Source organism: Narcine bancroftii, chromosome 1, assembly GCF_036971445.1.
Source record: "Narcine bancroftii isolate sNarBan1 chromosome 1, sNarBan1.hap1, whole genome shotgun sequence".
NCBI lineage: Eukaryota > Metazoa > Chordata > Chondrichthyes > Torpediniformes > Narcinidae > Narcine > Narcine bancroftii.
In genome coordinates this window covers 104,210,576-104,230,401 of record NC_091469.1, presented here as the reverse complement: position 1 = coordinate 104,230,401, position 19,826 = coordinate 104,210,576, and the positions used below count along the sequence as shown (strand labels likewise).

Genomic DNA, 19,826 nt, shown 5'->3' with positions numbered 1-19,826 from the left:
TAAAGGTGGATAAATCTCCGGGACCGGACAAAATATTCCCAAGGACACTCAGGGAAGCTTGTGGAGAGGTAGTGGAGCCATTAACAGAGATATTTAGGATGTCACTGGCCACGGGGGTAGTGCCAAAGGATTGGAGGGTGGCGCATGTGGTTCCGCTGTTTAAGAAAGGGTCTAAATGTAAACTTGGGAATTATAGGCCCGTGAGTCTGACGTCTGTGGTGGGCAAGTTGATGGAAAGTGTTCTGAGGGATTCTATTTACAAATTTTTGGAGGTACAAGGATTGATAGGGAGTAATCAGCATGGTTTTCTCAGGGGTAGATCATGCTTGACAAACCTGATTGAGTTTTTCGAGGGGGTTGCAAAAAAGGTTGATGAAGGGAAAGCTGTGGATGTTGTCTATTTAGACTTTAGTAAAGCTTTTGACAAAGTTCCCCACAGGAGGTTAGGAAAATAGTTGGAGGCATTAGGTATAAATAAGGAGGTAGTGAAATGGATTCAGCAATGGTTGGATGGGAGGTGTCAGAGAGTAGTTTGTCCAGTTGGAGGCCAGTGACTAGTGGAGTTCCTCAGGGATCGGTCCTGGGTCCACTATTGTTTGTTGTATATATTAACGATATGGAAGTAGGGGTGGAGAATTGGATAAGCAAGTTTGCGGATCACACAAAGATTGGTGGTGTTGTGGGCAGTGAAGAAGATTACCGTAGATTAATAGGTGATTTAGGAAGGCTGGAGGTGTGGGCTGAGAAATGGCTGATGGAATTTAATACAGATAAGTGTGAGGTGTTACATTTTGGAAAGGCAAATCTAAATAGGTCATATGCATTAAATGGTAGGCTATTGAGATGTGCACAGTAGACGGCGGCGGCCCCGATACGGGCAGGAGCAAGGGGGAGACGGCGGCCCCAGCCTCGGTCGAGTGAGGCAGGCGGAGGCCCCGATACGGGCAGAGAGTGGGAGGCGGCGGCCCCAGTTCGGGCACAGGGAGAGCAGCAGCGGCCCCGGCCCCGGTCCGGGCGAAGGGTAGACGGCGGCGGCCCCGATACGGGCAGGAGCAAGGGGGAGACGGCGGCCCCAGCCTCGGTCGAGTGAGGCAGGCGGAGGCCCCGATACGGGCAGAGAGTGGGAGGCGGCGGCCCCAGTCCGGGCACAGGGAGAGCAGCAGCGGCCCCGGCCCCGGTCCGGGCGAAGGGTAGACGGCGGCGGCCACGATAAGGGCAGGAGCAAGGGGGAGACGGCGACCCCAGCCTCGGTCGAGAGAGGCAGGCGGAGGCCCCGGTCCGGACAGGGAGTGGGAGGCGGCGGCCCCAGTCCGGGCACAGGGAGAGCAGCAGCGGCCCCGGCCCCGGTCCGGGAGAAGGGTAGACGGCGGCGGCCTCGATCCGGGCAGGAGCAAGGGGGAGACGGCGGCCCCGGCCTCGGTCGAGTGGGGCAGGCGGAGGCCCCGATCTGGGCAGAGAGTGAGAGGCGGCGGCCCCAGTCCAGGCACAGAGTGAGCTGCGGCGGCCTCGGCCCCGGTCCGGGCAGTATGGACCGACCTAGGAGGGGAGGCAGGCCCCTCCAGCCCGGGTAAGAAACCTGCATAGGAGAAGGCCACTCCGATATAAAACCTACGACCCAAGGACCTCGCTGCCACGTCCCAGCTTGCTAGGCCACGGCACACGAACCATGGGTGTAAAGGGTCGGGCCAGTACTGCGCGCACTGCACTCCACCTAAAAGCTCCTTTGCGCAGGCCCGAGGACAGGTCCACGTCCTCCCCCTCCACGTCCTCCCCCTCCACGTCCTCCCCCTCCACGTCCTCCCCCTCCACGTCCTCCCCCTCCACGTCCTCCCCCTCCACGTCCTCCCCCTCCACGTCCTCCCCCTCCACGTCCTCCCCCTCCACGTCCTCCCCCTCCACGTCCTCCCCCTCCACGTCCTCCCCCTCCACGTCCTCCCCCTCAAAAGATGCTCACAAACTCAAGCTAGCATGCTGGAACATCAGAACCATGCTAGACAAGGCTGACAGCCACCGACCTGAACGTCGGTCTGTCCTCATTGCACATGAACTCCTCAGACTTGACATCGACATAGCCGCTCTCAGTGAAGCAGTGAAGTCCGCCTGGCAGATGTAGGCAGCCTCCAAGAACGCGGCGCGGGCTACACACTCTACTGGTCTGGCAAGCCTTCGGATGAACGACGCCTATCTGGTGTAGGCTTCATGGTCAAGAGCTTCATTGCCTCCAAACTCGAAAACCTTCCGACAGGCCTCTCGGACCGAATCATGTCCATGCGACTCCCCCTTCAAAACAAGCGTCACATCACCCTCATCAGTGTCTATGCTCCAACCCTCCAGGCGGAACCAGCAGAAAAGGACAAGTTCTACACCGACCTGCGCAACCTCATCCAACGCACCCCTACAGCCGACAAGGTTGTCATCCTGGGCGACTTCAACGCTCGTGTCGGCAAAGACTCAGAAACCTGGCCAGGAATCCTGGGCAAGCATGGCGTCGGCAAGTGCAACGACAATGGGCGCCTCCTGTTGGAGCTCTGCGCAGAACAGCGGCTTGTCATTACAAACACCCTTTTTCAGCAGAGGGACAGCCTTAAGACCACCTGGATGCATCCCCGATCCAAACACTGGCACCTCCTGGACTACATCCTGGTGCGAGAAAGTGACAAGCGAGATGTGCTCCACACCAGGGTCATGCCTAGCGCGGAATGCCACACTGACCACCAGCTGGTTCGCTGCAAGCTCAACCTTCACTTCAAGCCAAAGCCCAGGAACAATAAAACCCCCAGAAAGAGGTTCAATGTTGGAAACCTGCAGTCAGACGAAGTGAGAGGAAACTTCCAGGCAAACCTCAAAGCAAAGCTCGACGATGCAACCCGCCTCACGGACCCATCCCCTGAAACCCTCTGGGATCAGTTGAAGACTACCATACTGCAATCCACTGAAGAGGTACTGGGCTTCTCCTCCAGGAAAAACAAGGACTGGTTTGACGAAAACAGCCAGGAAATCCAGGAGCTGCTGGCAAAGAAGCGAGCTGCCCACCAGGCTCACCTTACAAAGCCGTCCTGTCCAGAGAAGAAACAAGCCTTCCGTCGCGCATGCAGCCATCTTCAGCGCAAACTCCGGGAGATCCAAAATGAGTGGTGGACTATCCTCGCCAAACGAACCCAGCTCAGCGCGGACATTGGCGACTTCAGGGGTTTCTACGAGGCTCTAAAGGCTGTGTATGGCCCCTCACCCCAAGTCCAAAGCCCGCTGCGCAGCTCAGACGGCAAAGTCCTCCTCAGCGACAAGATCTCCATCCTCAACCGATGGTCAGAACACTTCCAATCTCTTTTCAGTGCCAACCGCTCAGTCCAAGATTCCGCCCTGCTCCAGCTCCCTCAACAGCCCCTAAGGCTAGAGCTGGATGAGGTTCCCACCCTGGATGAGACATATAAGGCAATCGAACAACTGAAAAGTGGCAAAGCAGCAGGTATGGATGGAATCCCCCCAGAAGTCTGGAAGGCTGGCGGCAAAACTCTACATGCCAAACTGCATGAGTTTTTCAAGCTTTGTTGGGACCAAGGTAAACTGCCACAGGATCTTCGTGATGCCACCATCATCACCCAGTACAAAAACAAAGGCGAGAAATCAGACTGCTCAAACTACAGGGGAATCACGTTGCTCTCCATTGCAGGCAAAATCTTCGCTAGGATTCTACTAAATAGAATAATACCTAGTGTCGCCGAGAATATTCTCCCAGAATCACAGTGCGGCTTTCGCGCAAACAGAGGAACTACTGACATGGTCTTTGCCCTCAGACAGCTCCAAGAAAAGTGCAGAGAACAAAACAAAGGACTCTACATCACCTTTGTTGACCTCACCAAAGCCTTCGACACCGTGAGCAGGAAAGGGCTTTGGCAAATACTAGAGCGCATCGGATGCCCCCCAAAGTTCCTCAACATGATTATCCAACTGCACGAAAACCAACAAGGTCGGGTCACATACAGCAATGAGCTCTCTGAACCCTTCTCCATTAACAATGGCGTGAAGCAAGGCTGTGTTCTCGCACCAACCCTCTTTTCAATCTTCTTCAGCATGATGCTGAACCAAGCCATGAAAGACCCCAACAATGTAGACGCTGTTTACATCCGGTACCGCACGGATGGCAGTCTCTTCAATCTGAGGCGCCTGCAAGCTCACACCAAGACACAAGAGAAACTTGTCCGTGAACTACTCTTTGCAGACGATGCCGCTTTAGTTGCCCATTCAGAGCCAACTCTTCAGCGCTTGACGTCCTGCTTTGCGGAAACTGCCAAAATGTTTGGCCTGGAAGTCAGCCTGAAGAAAACTGAGGTCCTCCATCAGCCAGCTCCCCACCATGATTACCAGCCCCCCCACATCTCCATCGGGCACACAAAACTCAAAACGGTCAACCAGTTTACCTATCTCGGCTGCACCATTTCATCAGATGCAAGGATCGACAATGAGATAGACAACAGACTCGCCAAGGCAAATAGCGCCTTTGGAAGACTACACAAAAGAGTCTGGAAAAACAACCAACTGAAAAACCTCACAAAGATAAGCGTATACAGAGCCGTTGTCATACCCACACTCCTGTTCGGCTCCGAATCATGGGTCCTCTACCGGCACCACCTACGGCTCCTAGAACGCTTCCACCAGCGTTGTCTCCGCTCCATCCTCAACATCCATTGGAGCGCTTACATCCCTAACGTCGAAGTACTCGAGATGGCAGAGGTCGACAGCATCGAGTCCACGCTGCTGAAGATCCAGCTGCGCTGGATGGGTCACGTCTCCAGAATGGAGGACCATCGCCTTCCCAAGATCGTGTTATATGGCGAGCTCTCCACTGGCCACCGTGACAGAGGTGCACCAAAGAAAAGGTACAAGGACTGCCTAAAGAAATCTCTTGGTGCCTGCCACATTGACCACCGCCACTGGGCTGATAACGCCTCAAACCGTGCATCTTGGCGCCTCACAGTTTGGCGGGCAGCAACCTCCTTTGAAGAAGACTGCAGAGCCCACCTCACTGACAAAAGGCAAAGGAGGAAAAACCCAACACCCAACCCCAACCAACCAATTTTCCCCTGCAACCGCTGCAATCGTGTCTGCCTGTCCCGCATCGGACTTGTCAGCCACAAACAAGCCTGCAGCTGACGTGGACTTTTTACCCCCTCCATAAATCTTCGTCCGCGAAGCCAAGCCAAAGAGAGAGATGTGCAGAGCAACAAAGGGATTTAGGAGTGATGGTATATAGTACCCTCAAGGCTGATACTCAGGTAGATGGTGTGGTGAAGAAGGCATTTGGAATGTTGGCCTTCATAAATCGGAGTATTGAATTCAAGAGTAGGGAGGTTATGATGAAATTGTACAAGGCATTGGTGAGGCCAAATTTGGAGTACTGTGTACAGTTTTGGTCACCAAATTATAAGAAAGATATAAACAAAATAGAGAGAGTGCAGAGAAGGTTCACGAGAATGTTGACAGGAATTCAAGGTTTGAGCTACAGGGAAAGGTTGTGCAGACTAGAGCTTTTTTCTCTGGAGCGTAGAAGATTGAGGAGGGACTTGATAGAGGTGTTTAAGATTTTAAAAGGGACAGAGTAAATGAGGATAGGCTTTTTCAATTAAGAGTGGGGGAGATTCAAACTAGAGGGCATGGTTTAAGATTGAAGGGGGAAAATTATAAGGGGAACATGAGGGGAAATTTCTTTACGTAAAGGGCGGTAGGGATGTGGAATGAGCTTCCGGCAGACGTGGTTGAGGCGGGATCATTGGTTACATTTAAGGATAGACTGGATAGTTACGTGGAGAGGAGAGGACTGGAGGGGTATGGACCGGGTGCTGGTCAGTGGGACTAGGAGGGTGGGAATTTGTTACGGCATGGACTAGTAGGGCCGAACTGGCCTGTTCTGTGTTGTAAGTGGTTATATGGTTATATGATTGAGTCCACTAAGATCTGCACTGAGGCATGACTACATTCCTTGTAGTACAAAGTGTTTTGAGTTTTATTCAGTGCAAGTACAAAATAAGCAGCAGTGTACGTATGTTTTAGGATATCTACATGTGATACCTGGTTAGCACCCCATTCACAAGGTAGCTTGAAATGGTCCGAACCTGAATAGGCGTCATCCAAAGTCAACCGGGTCCCTGCCCTATCTCGATGATAGTCAGGGAACCTAGTTAAACTTACCCAGCATGCATTGACCGGTGGCCTGAACAGCAAAATGGCCGACCTGGTTACTCCTGTGATGTCGGTGCTTACTCCCACTTCCTGTACTTCAGGGTCAAGATCTTTCCCCATACTCCCCAATCCTTTATCAACGTCAAGAACTTGTTCTCTCTCTCTCCCCTTTACCCCAGCTCTGCATTCATAGAGCCAAATCTTCCCCCTTCCCCCACCCAATCAATCCTCACCTTTCCTCTCTGCTGGCCTCCTCTCCAGACCTGCTGACTGCGGAGATTAAGGGGAGAGAGGGGTCGCTGCCATGCCTGGGGTGGAAAAGTTAGGGAGTGAGAGATCGCTGCCATGGGTTGATGTCGTGGGTGGGGGTTGGCACAGGGATTACTGCCATAAGGGAGAGAGGAGGAGTCCCTGCTGCGAGGGAGAGAGCAGAGGGGTCGCTGCCGCAGGGGAGAGAGGTCGCTGCTGCAGGGGCAGAGGGGTCAGCTGCCGCGGGGGCAAAGGGGTCAGCTGCCATGGGGGCAGATGGGTCAGCTGCCGTGGGTTGGGAGGGGAACGCGTTTGACGGTGGGAGGGAGACTGACAGCTGGTTGGGGGGGGGAGGGGAGACTAGTTTGCATGACGCGTCACTTACCTCATCATCACAGGGGCAGGATCCCCCTTAAATCATCGGGTTGGTGATTTACTGGGGCTATCCCCCACTAATTGCACATGGGTCCTAGGAGGGCTACTACCCAGGTGCTGCAGTTTAAAAGCACCTAATGCCTGCAGAGTATCACTTGAATCACATTCTCACCTTGCACCAGAGTGTAATGTGTCTCTCAATAGTTTGATCCCACATCTTTTCAAGGTCTGCGTCTCCTCTGATGGGTACCAGTTCTTGCTTCTCCTGGTCTTTGTAACTGGGATGTGATGGTCAGAAGAGAGAGAGAGAGAGAGAGAGAGAGAGAGAGAGAGAGAGAGAGAGAGAGAGAGAGAGAGAGAGAGAGAACCAGTCAATATGAGTTGGATATTAATTAAAGATGGAGTTAAGTGTGCAATAAGGCTTATAAAATATAGGATGTGGGCAAACTGGTGAAACTAGCATTTACAATCCATCCCATTTATCTTATATTATCTATTTCCATGCAGTAATGTAATATATACCTTTGACCCTTCTAGTCTGTGGCAAACTCTTTTTCTGCCTCATCCCACTGACCTGCCACCAGTTCATACACCTCCCATCCAGCATGTACGTCCAAATTCTTCTTAAATGTTAAAATTGAGTCTGCATTCACCACTTCAGCTGGCAGCTCATTCCACACCACCACCACTCTCTGTGAATTTCCTCTTAATGATTCCCCTAGACTTTCTCCCTTTCACGCTTAATACATGTCCTCTCGTTTGTATCTCCATCTAGCATCAGTGGAAAAAATCCTACTTACATTTATTCTATCTATACCTCTCATAATTTAAAAACCTCTATCAAATCTTTCCTCATTCTTCTACACTCCAGGGAATAAAGTCTTAACCTGTTTAATCTTTCTCTGTAACTCAGTTCCTGAAGTCCAGGCAACATCCTAGTAAATTTTCTCTGCACTCTTTCAATTTTATTGATATCCTTCCTAGTTAGATGACCAAAACTCCACACAATATTCCAAATTTGACCTCACCAATGTCTTATAAAACTTTATCTTAACATCCCAACTCCTATACTCAATACTTTGATTTATGAAGGACAATATGACAAAAACTCTCCACAACCCTATCTACCTGTGACACCACTTTCAAGGAATTACTATCTGTATCAGTATTCCCAGATCCCTCCATTATGTCCTTTCTTGGTTTGTCCTTCTAAAATGCAACACCTCACACTTGTCTGCATTAAATTCCATTTGCCATTTTTTATCCTATTTTTCCAGCTGCTCCGGATCGCCCTGCAAGTTTGAAAACCTTCCTCACTGTCCACAACACCTCCAATCTTAGTGTCATCTGCAAACTTGCTGAACCAATTTACCTCATTATCACCCAGATAATTGATATAGATGACAAACAAGAGACCTAGCACTGATCCCTGAGGCACGCCACTAGTCACAGGCCTCCAGTCTGAGAAGCAATCGTCCCCAACCACTTGCTGGCTTCTCCCGTCCAGCCAATGTTGAATCCAGTTTGTTATCTCACCATGAATACTGAGTGTCTGAACCATCCTGACTAACATCCCATGTGGGACCTTGTCAAAGGCCTTACAAAAGTCCCTGTAGACAAAATCACAGCCTTTCCTATCAGATTGCTTAAACACGACCTACCATGCACAAAGCCATATTAATTATCTCAAATCATTTTCTGGCTATCCAAATTCTTGAATATACGATCTCTTAGAATACCTTCCAATAATTTACCTACTACTGACATCAAGCTCACAGGCTCATAATTTCCAGGATTACTTTTGGAGCCTTTTGTTACAACAGAACATGAGCTACCCTCCAATCTTCTGGCATTACATCTGTGGCAATGTTTTAAAAATAAATTAACTGCAAAAGAACTGCACACATTAAAATTGTTCAGTATACATTTCCTTCACACCTTAACTGTATCCGTCCAGACTGTTGGTTGAGTTTGGTTTTGATGATGTTAAGAAGATCGGTATAGGATGTGCCAGGTTCTACTCTTGTTGCCACTGTATACTCGTAGTGAACCTTCATTATCACTGAGTTAACATTCGGCAAAGCCTAATTTGATCAAAATCAATTTCATCATGTTAGCAGAATTTGGAACCAAATACAATTTCATGACCTTATTTTGCATATCATCTTTAAATCGCCTCCTCCTAACAACTGCCAGGTGGATGCTCTGTTTGTTGGATTATGAAAGCTGAGAGAATTTGAAGCCCGTGAGCTTCTGGGCTCAGATACAAGTATGAAGGCCCAACTAATCTCCACTTCAACAATATCATAAGCTATTTCTTTAGATTGAGCTGGCTGTTTCCACATTCTTGTGAGGCAACCCAATCAGAAATAATAGAAATCAGAGAGTGAGAAGAGAAAAGATCTAATGGAGGTCACGTGATGAGGAGCGAGCAATAAGACATCAACCCCGAGTTTCCAGACCAGAAGAATAAAAAGCGGTTCAAAAATCAAAGTAGAAAAAAGTGACAAAAGCGAATAAATAAAAGCCCCTACCTTGCTATCAGTTAAATGAAGGCAGTCAACAAGGTGGGTGGAACGGTTGGCACCTGATTGAGCCCGCCTCGTAGAGGCCAAGATGGTGATGAGGCCCAGGAGGCCATGTCGACGGAGGTCTGACCTGCTGAGAATGAACGAGGCTTGCCAAGCTAACAGCAGGAGGTGAGATCAACCTGGGGAGGAGGGACGGCATGCTCTCCAGCCAAGCGTTGGGAGATGAGGGGCCTGCAGTGGGATCTGAGCTTCAGAGCGCAGTGTGCGTCGAATCCCTCCCCCCAAAGCCAATGCCCTGTGGTTAATGTCTGCCAAGCTCCTGTCTCCCCTCTGGCGAGCCTTCCTGTACTAACATTGCCTGTGCATTATCTCTACTGTTAAGAACACTCCCCTTGGATATAACTGTATATGCATCTATTGTCTTTCATTATTGTACCATGAGTTTGTGCTAATAAAAGCCATGATTATCGTTTGACCACATCATCTTTGTCTACTTCATCAACTGGCACTTCACGCCCGAAGTGCACCCATGAGTGCAGTACAACGTGCAGTGGGAACAACTCACTTGGATATGCGGAAGACTTCAGCCCTGTGTCGGGAGATGATTCCAGCGACGACCTTAGCGAGGTCAACAGCGAATTAAAGGCAGGAGGCAGCATCAAGAGAGAATCACAAGGAGGTCCTGGGACTCAGTGTGACAGCAAGCTGGTGTTGGCAAGAGAAGGAGGGGCATGGAGACTTCATTACATGATATCCTACAGGCTATGATAGGAATGGAAAAGAGATTGGCCAGGGATTTAAAGGAAAAGACAGAATTATACTACAAAATGGATAGATGGGATAATGCCCTAACTGGATTATCAGGAAGGGTATCTGAACTAGAAGATTGAACTGGTGATAATAAGGACAGAATTAATCAATTAGAGACCGAGGTCGCTGCATGGGAGATGGAAAGGGGATGCCTCTGGCAGAGGATTGACACCTTAGGAAATCGCAGCTGGAAGAATACCATCAAGATCGTGGGGTTGCTGGAGGGCCGAGAGGGCAGAGATCCCATAGTTTTTTCTCAACATTGGCTCTCAGAAATCTTGGGAAAGGAAAAGTGGGGGATCTGGTGGAGATAGAGAGGGCCCATCGGACCCTCTTCCCGTGCCCAGGCCCCGGACTAAAGCCATGCTCGGTCTTGGTATAACTCCTGCGTCACCAGGATCATGAGAAAATTTTAAGGGCAGTAGCAGTCAGGACAAAAGTGAGCTGAGGGGGTATGGGGAGGGGGGGTCAATAGAGCTGGAAGGAAAAAAGATTCGATTCTACCCAGACATAAGCGCGGTCCTCCTCAAGCAAAGAAAATAATTCAAGCCAATTATAAGGATGGCTAAACAGAAAGGGTACGAATTTGTCCTTAGATACCCAGCAACCCTAAAAGTCATAATGCCAGGAGGCAAAAGAAAATACTTGTCAAAGGCCAAAGAGGCCTGGAAGTTTGTGAAGCAGCTACTGATCTGTCAGAAATAATGTATATAAGTGTACCACCAAATGAACAAAGTTAGTAATTTTGTTGCATACAAGAGTGTACTCTTGGAAATAATTACATATCAAGAGAGTAATAGTAGATTCAACTGTTAGATATATAAATACATTATTGAGAGAATTTGTGAAAAGGAAATGGTCCGGGAGGGGGTGAAAGTGGAGAGGTGTGGGTGGCAGATGGGTGCAAAATGCACAGCCTTTAGAAATGAGGGGGATGGTGTCGGTATAGAAGGTACAGTCAGCAGAGGTCAGGGGAGGAAGAGTTAGAGGGAATTAGATGTGGGAAGGGAAAGTATATGAGTAAGGGGGTAAAGTTTGACATAGTATTTTATGTTGTCTTCACCTCTTTTCTTTCTCTCTCTTTTGTTAAATCCTTCTTTTACTTATCCCTCAGGGGCTTGTGGCCCTTGTCTCTGTTTTATGTTCTCAGGGTTTGTTGTGGGCCCGGGGGGCTGGAGCAGATAGCTGGAGAAATAAGGTTGGGTGAGGACGGACTTGGGGTGGTGGAGCATGGAGGGAACACAGATTTGGAGGCCCCCAGGGCAATGACCAAGAGCATAAAATACATTAGTTTTAACGTTAATGGTTTGAACAAGTCGGTAATGAGGAAATGAGTCTTGGTGTACATTAAAAAAATGGGAGAGGATTTGACCTTTATCCAACAAATACATTTAACAGAGCACGAACACAAAAAGCTAAAAAGGGGATGGGTGGGTCAGATAATATCCTCCTCATTCAGTTTGCACACAAGGGGGGTGGCACTTTTGATAGGGAAATGTGGTCTGGTGAGAGTACAGAATGTGACCATAGACAAAATGGGAAGATTTGTAATGGTGCACTGTCAGATATATTCAGAATCCTGGACCCTTGTAAATGTATACCCCCCCCCCAACTTTGATGACGAGAAGCATTTTTCCAAGATTGGCAGAAGAAAAGGAGAACATCCTGATTGGGGGAGATTTTAATTTTTGTCTGGATCCCATCTTAGTTAAGTCAAAAAAAGAAAATAACTAAAACTAAGGTGGCGAGGGCTACCATTGGCTATATGAGCTGAATTTAATAGATGTTTGGAGGTGGAAACATGCGAGGGAGAGGGATTATTCCTTCTACTCAAAACTACATGACTCCTATTCTAGAGCTGGCTTTTTCTTGGCTTCAGCCCATGTAGAGGGTAGGATCATGGAAGCTGAGTACACAGCAAGATGTCTCTCAGATCACGCACAATAACAATAGGATACGACATACAGATGGCATCTAAATGATTTGCTGTTAAAGAAACCGGAGTTTTTTAGTTTTATAAGAGCACAAGGTCTGGTCCAAAGATTGAGGTTTTTGAGTGGGAGAAAGCCAGATTTGAAGAAATGAGAAGGGATTTGCAAGGAGTGGTTTGGGCTGATTTGTTTTATGGGAAGGAGGTAGATGAGAATTGGAGGTCTTTTAAAGGTGGGAATTTGAGGGTGCAGAATCTATGTTCTTGTTAGGATAAAAGGCAGAGCCAAAAGTTATTTAAAATTATGAGGGGGGATAGATAGAGTAGATGTGAATAGGCTCTTCCCCTTGAGGGTAGGTGAGATTGGAATGAGGGGTCATAAGTTGAGGGTTAGGGTGCAAAAGTTTAGCAGTAACATGAGAGGGGGCTTCTTCACTCAGTGTGGTGGCTGAGTGGAATGACCTTCCGGAAGAGGTGATTGCAGCAGGGACAATTTTGTCATTTAAGAGAAGGTTGGATAGGTGCATGGATATGAGGGGATTGGAGGGCTATGAGCATGGTGAAGGCAAGTGGGACTAGAGGAGATCACTTAAATTGGTGCGGTTAAATTCCTCCTATGGGATACCCTCAAAGCATATTTGAGAGGCCAGATAATTGGATACACCAAGACACTGAAGAAAGAATATATGAGGAAGGTGAATGAATTAGAACAATAAATTACTCACTTAGAAAAGGATTATCAAAAATCAGGCTCTAGCAAACGAGAAAATAAAATATAATACACTACAAACATATAGCATGGAAAAGACCATAATGTGGTCAAAACAAAAACAAATATGAAGTTGGGGAGAGAGCCCATAAAATCCTCTCTTGGCAATTGAGGGCAGAACAGGCCTCAAGGACGATCAATGCAATACAAGCTGGGAATGGCAGGACTACATATAAACCAAAAGAGATCAATGAGACCTTCAGGGAATTCAGAGCTAACAGGGGGGAGGGGGGGGGGGTCTAATAAAGTCAATGAGTTCCTGTCCAAATTAGAGCTTCCAAATTTGGACCGAGAAGAACAGGATAGCCTAGATCTTCCCTTCACATTGCATTGAACTCGCTGCAGACTAACAAGTTTCCAGGGGACGATGGGTTTCCACCTAAGTTCTATAAGGAATTTAAAGATTTACTGATACCTCTCTATATGGAGGTGGTGAAACAGGCAATGGAGACCCATACCCTCCCAGAATCTTTTTCAACAGCAATCATTATGACAAATCTTCAAAAAGGCAAAGATCCTCTATTGCCATCCTCCTTTAGACCTATCTCACTGTTAAATACAGACTATAAGATACTTGCCAAAGCCCTGGCGAATAGATTGTCGAAATATTTGCCAAAACTAATAAACAAAGGCTAAGCAGGCTTCGTACAAAAGAGACAGGCAGTGAACAATACTGGCAGACTTGAGTATAGTGCATCTAGCACAAACCAGAAATGAGTGGAGTCTGGCTATGGCCTTGGATGCAGAGAAGGCATTTGGCAGGCGAGAGTGGGATTTTCTATTCAAAGTGCGAGAAAAATTGAGGTTAGGGCCATCTTTTACAAATTGGATAAGTATGTTGTATCATGCACCCAAGGCTAAAGTTGCGTTCAACAGACAAATTTCTCCAGTTTTCCCACTGACAAGATCAAGTAAACAAGGATGCCCACTGTCTCCAGCTCTGTTCATATTGGCCATGGAGCCATTAGCCCAAGCCATTTTCCAGGATCAAGACATTAAAGGTTTTAGAGCAGGCCAGGAAGAAAATAAAATCAACTTATTAGCAGATGATGTATTGTCAGTAAACTCATTGTCCAGGCTGCGGTCTACACTGGAGGACTATGGGGATATCCCTGGCTACCAAGTTAATTAGAATAAGAGTGAAATTATGCCACTCACGAAGGGGGTCTACAGTCAATGTCAGCAGAACAGCTATCTAAAGTGGCCACAAAATGGGATAAAATATCTAAGAGTTAGAATAGTTAACAACTTGAATAATTTATATAAGTTGAATTATACCCCCTTGCTTGAAAGAATCAAGGAGGACTTAAATAGGTGAATGTCCCTTCCAATAATCTTGGTGGGCAGGGTCAATTGTATTAAGATGAATGTGGTGCCGAAGCTTCAGTACTTCTTCCAGACACTGCTTGTGGTGTTGCCCCAGGGATTCTTCCAAAATTTGCTCTCATGGGTAAGAACATTTCTATGGAATGGAAAGGTGGCCAGGGTCTCAATAGAAAAATTGTCCTGAGGTTTTAGACTGAGCTGATTACAAATGCCAGACTTCAAGAAATACTATTGGGAAGCTCAGTCAAGATATATCACCTCACTCTTTGAGGGGTTTCCCCCTGCTGCCCCCATTTGTGAGCAGGTACACAATAACATGTACCTGACAGGACACTTACAAACACACTTGTCAGCACAATCTCCCACAAGGTTAGTACTCCACGTGTGTCCAGCCGAAACCCTTTGAACCCTGCTCACAGCACCAATTGTTGTGTTCAGAAGATTATCAAGTTCTGTGGGTTCACAGAGAGACAAGTCTGGACACAAGTGTTACAATCACAGGCAATTTTAATGAACACACATGTCACAAATGGGAGAACATCAAACGATACTCAATTACTATTTTACTAAACCAGATAGACGTTCACATTGGACCCAAGTTGGACTGCGATACTGGTAGCCACTTACACATGCTCACACATGAGTACACACACTATAGACAGGGAGTTTCACATGCACTCCCGGTTCCCTGTACCAACAGGTGTGGCTCTATGCAAGCATTGATCTATCGCAGTATCACGGTTCAGCAAGTGTAGTGTACACCTTACCCATGACACTTCCATCAATGTCCACAGTAGCAACCTAGCATGGAGCGATGTCTGGGGCTTGGACCATGAGGCAGAGAGAAAGAATGTGCTATGTGTTGATGTTATTGTGATGGAATATTTGGGAATGTTTTTGGGAGATAAATTGGTAAAATTAGAGTAGGTTACATACATACACTTTAAAACAGATCTTATTTGAAATACTGAAGAATTCATATTCAGTGACTTTACAGAAACTATGGAGAATGCTATGGAGATTTCACAAGTAGGTGCTAATTGAAATGATGTCATGAAATGAATGGACTATTGTCTTGGAAGAACAGCCAGAGCCAGGTTTTCTGTTTTGGACCTTTTTGCAAGGCTTTTGAACTCTCTGCAAAGTTCTCACTCAGAGGTCATTGAGAGGTTATTATTTACCTAAAACAACAGATGGACCAAAGGCTAATTCCTATTATTTGCTGGAGAAGGTCAGGGGTTTTGCAAGTGAGAGTAGGACATGCTGCTGGCTGTTTGAATCTCAGATAGAGAGACAGAAGGGAGTCTTTGACTGTGTGTGACACAGAAAGCTGTAACAAGCCAGGAGAAGCTTGTTGAAACTGAAACAGAAGATCCAGAGTGGCGGATGGCTGGAAGCGCTATCTGTCTGATATTTCTCTTAGAATAAGGGAAACAGAAAGGAACTCTGTGATAGCCTGAAAGAAAGAGGTTATCATCTGGAGAACCCTGATGGAGCAAGTTTCATCAGCAAGACATTGAAGTGACTAATGGTGGTACCTCCATTGTAGAAATCCTAGAACAACACATCTCTCTGTGAAAACCTACAAGAACCTTTCTGAGTGGTAAACATTTACCTTTCGAGCACCAAAGCCTGGTAAACTTTATTCATGTTCAATTCTGTGCACAGTATAAGAATTGCCTACAACCAGAGAACTTGGAAGAATGAGAAGTGAGATTGAACTATGAACCAAAGAACTTTCTAAAATTTACACACACATTACATATATGTGCACTTAGAATTAGAAGGGGGTTAAGTTAGGTTAGTTAAGTTAATAGTGATAAGTTAGTTTGATTCTGTTTTCATGTTTAAAGATAATTAAAAACAACTTTTGTTTAAGTAACCATTTATTGTGGTGAATATCTATTACTGCTGGGTTTTTGGGGTCCTTTGGGCTCGTAACATTTTATACAGTTCTGATCCAGGTGCCTAGCCAATAATCACCCTAGGTCATTTAAACGAGCCAATGGCAAGGTGTGTTCTAATGGGTGACCAGAGTCCAACCTTGATTGACAGGTGATGTGACTTCCGAATAAGTTTCAGACAGGGAGGATAAGTGACCACCTGCAATTTACAATATTCCATACAGCCAGGGAGACCATGTGCTTCTCCACAACCCACATATAACAGCAACCAGCTTGTTGAGCAGCCATTCTCAACATTTTTTTTCCCTATGGCTCCCTTGGGACTCTGCTCAAAATTTTTAGGACCCCTTCCCTGTGAAGCAGTCAAGTTCAGTTGGTTTCTTCCGTACTTCTCTCATACTGATGACATATAAATACAAAAAATATTTATGATTTCAATCCATAGCCCCCCCCCCTTAAATATCCTGTGGCCCCTGAGGGGGGGAAGGGAGCCACAAATGGTCCCCTTGAAAATGGCTGTTGCAGAGCAGCACTTTTTAGTCTGTAAGGGTGTTTCTGAGCTTCTACTTCCCAGTCACTTTAATTTTCCATCCCACTCCCTCTCTGACCTGTGTCTTACACCAACACAAGGGCAAAGGACAGCATTTCACCTTCTAATTACAAATATACAGTAAGAACATAAGTTGGAGTAGAAGTAGGCTTAGTGGCCCATTCAGTCTGTTCTGCCAATCGACTATCTGGATGACTACATTTTTTTTTAAAACAACGGGGTTACGTTTGCTGTCTTCCAATGTGTCAGAATTGCCCAGAATCCAGAGAAATTGGTGAATTGCTACAAAGGGATCTACTATAACTTCTGTCAATTTCAGAACTAGGAGACTTAATTAGACATACTACTTTGCCCTCTTTATGTCTTGTCTATTGATCGAGAATGTTTAGAGGAACTCATCTCCCTTTACTTCCTTAACATCAATCTTTGGTAAAGGTAAAGATTCAATTCATGTTATCCTTGCCTTCCACTATGAAGACTGACACAAAATAATTGTTCAGTGTCTCAGCGATTTCTGAATTTCCCATTATTAATTCCCCCTTCTTATCTTCTAAGTGACCTAGTTTTACTTTAGCCACTATTTCCCACTTTATCTGTTTTTACATTCTGTGCTCATTTACTTTCATAATCTATCTTTCTTATATTTATTGTTTTCTTAGTAGTTTTTACTGCACTATAGTTCTCCCAAACTTCTAGTTTCAAACTACTCTTTTTTTGGAATATTTTATTTATATTTTCAGCCATATACAGTGTCGTGCCAACAATAGCAGTTCACATCCAATATACATATATTAATTTTCTTTTTGACTATATATACAAGCCCATGCCTGTACCAACCCCCCCCCCCTCCCTCCCCACACATAAAACAAGACAACTCACTCACACTTCAACCAACAACAACAAAATATTAACACCAGGAAAATAAATAACAAGGGGCAGGGATAGTCACAGCTCAGTGGGCGGCCTCAGGGCCGATATTCATTCCTGACTTTCCTTGATCAGGATCAGTGCGAGGGAGAGGAAGCCGCAGCAAGGAATGGGGAAACCAATCACCGCCATGCACCTATGTAGCGCATATACGGCTGCCAGATTTTATGAGAGATACTGTTTTTGTTTCTCAGGTTATGTTATTTTTCTCCAGGGGAATGCAGCTCTGCATTTTCTTGTTCCATCATTCGATACTAAGACTAGAGTCGGACTTCCAAGTCGCTACAATGCACTTCCTGGCCACTGCCAACGTGATTAACTCAAATTGGATTTGAAATTTGGACAGCTTTATTGCAGGAAAACTCTGGGTCCTGTGGGAATCGCTTGCCTATAATTTTCCCCAGGACTTGGCCTAGATCTACCCAAAAAGGTCTCACCTTGGTACATGACCAGGTTGCATGCATGAACGTCCTGGTCGCAATGCCACATCTGAAGCATTGGTCTGAGAGTTCTGGTTTTGACCTGTTATACTGCACCTGCCTGTACCTTGCATTGATGACCATAGTCATGCTTTCCCAGCACAGGTCAGATCAACATCTCTCATTAATTACAATGCCCAAGTCCGATTCCCATCTTTCTCTCGACCTATGAAGGCCCGGTTTGGGTCCCTCCGACTGGAACATTGCCGAAATAAATTTCTTACCGCTCCCCCTTTGAATCAAGGAATCAAGGTAGGGCCATACTTGGACACAATACGTCCCGTAGAAAAGAACTTATTTGAAGATAGTGGAATGTCTGATTTGCCAAAGCATATTTATATTTTAGCTGCTCAAATGAAATTAATTATCCCTGCTTGTAACAGTCCTCTATGCACCTGATGCCATTACAGTGCCAGATGTCCAGGATCTTGTTACCTACTGTTAATGATATTAATTTATTATGAGTAAGGGGCATTTTTGATGACAGCTCCACTTTAGCATTTAGATTCTGGTTAATTTTGGCCCAGATACTAATAACTTGTTTTAGTATGAGGCTACCCTTATTCCCTGACAGCAATTTGGTGTCCCATTTGTAAATAAAATCTTCTGCTATCTTCTCACCCACCAAGTTCAGATCAATTTGTGCCCAGGATGGTACATCTCCTCCCTGAAAGAGTGAAGCGATGTATCTCAAGTGAGCTGCCCAATAATATCTTTTGAAGTCCAGCATTCTCAATCTGCCTAGACTATAGTCCCATGTTAATTTTTCCATAGAGACCCTTGCCACCTTACCACTCCAGATAAGTTTTCTAACCTTAAGTAACAGCTGTTTAAAGAAACCCCGGGGGCAACGGCACAGGCACTGTTTGAAAAAAATCCTGAAATCTTGGCAACACATTCATTTTGATGCAGTTAACCCTGCCCACTAATGTTATGAGCAGGGTCATCCACCTGTTTACGTCCTCCTCGACTCTCTCCAGCAAAGGGGTGTAGTTTAACGTATAGATTATTCAAGTTACCATCAATATTAACTTCTAGGTATTTGATCCCCTCCTGTGGCCACTTTAAATTACTATTTTCTTTAAATTGACTATAATTACCCTGAGTGAGTGGCATCAACTCATTCTTTTCCCAAATGATCTTGTATCCAGAAAGTTTCCCATAGTCCTCCAGAACCACATGGAGTCAAGGCAGAGAAGTCGCAGGGTGTGTCAGATATAACAGTACGTCATCAGTGAATAAGTTAATCTTGTGCTCCACCTGGCCCACTCTAATGTCTGAATTCTGATAAATGGCCTTTGCCAGAGGTTCCATTGCCAGCACAAAGTGAGCCAGAGACAGTGGGCACCCTTGTCTACTAGACGTAGTAAGTGGGAAGGGTGAAGAGACCTGCCCATTGGTTACAACTTTCACCTTGGGTGCATGGTCCTGATCCAATTTTGAAAAGTTGGTCCCAACCCCACCTTCTCCAGTGCCTTAAATAAAAATTCCCACTCCAGTCTGTTAAAAGCCTTCTCTGCATCCAAGGAAATGGCCAATCCCCTCTCATTTCCTGACTGTGCCAGATACATTTCACTCAACAGTCAGCCAAAATTGTCTGCTACTTGTCTCTCCTGCACAAAGCCCGCCTGGTCTTTGTTTATCAATTTCAGCAAATGCAATGCCAATCTGTTTGCCAGGGCTTTGGCTAGGATCTTGTAATCAGTATTCAGCAGGGAAATTGGCCTACAAGAAGAGGGCATGAGTGGATCTTTATCCTCCTTCAAAATCGTCATAACAATTGCCATTGTGAAAGATTC

The 19,826-nt window shown here is 46.3% G+C and overlaps 1 protein-coding gene across 1 annotated transcript in view; it reads right to left on the bottom strand.

Moving 5' to 3' along the window:
- LOC138762090 (NADPH oxidase activator 1-like) overlaps positions 1–19,826 on the bottom strand; it is an 83,209-nt gene that overhangs the window by 14,424 nt on the left and 48,959 nt on the right. The window contains exons 8-9 of the mRNA XM_069935375.1: positions 8,740–8,885; positions 6,974–7,079 (exon numbers count right to left, since the gene is read on the bottom strand). Coding sequence (XP_069791476.1) covers positions 6,974–7,079; positions 8,740–8,885 — 252 coding nt within the window. The remainder of the gene's footprint in view (positions 1–6,973; positions 7,080–8,739; positions 8,886–19,826) is intronic.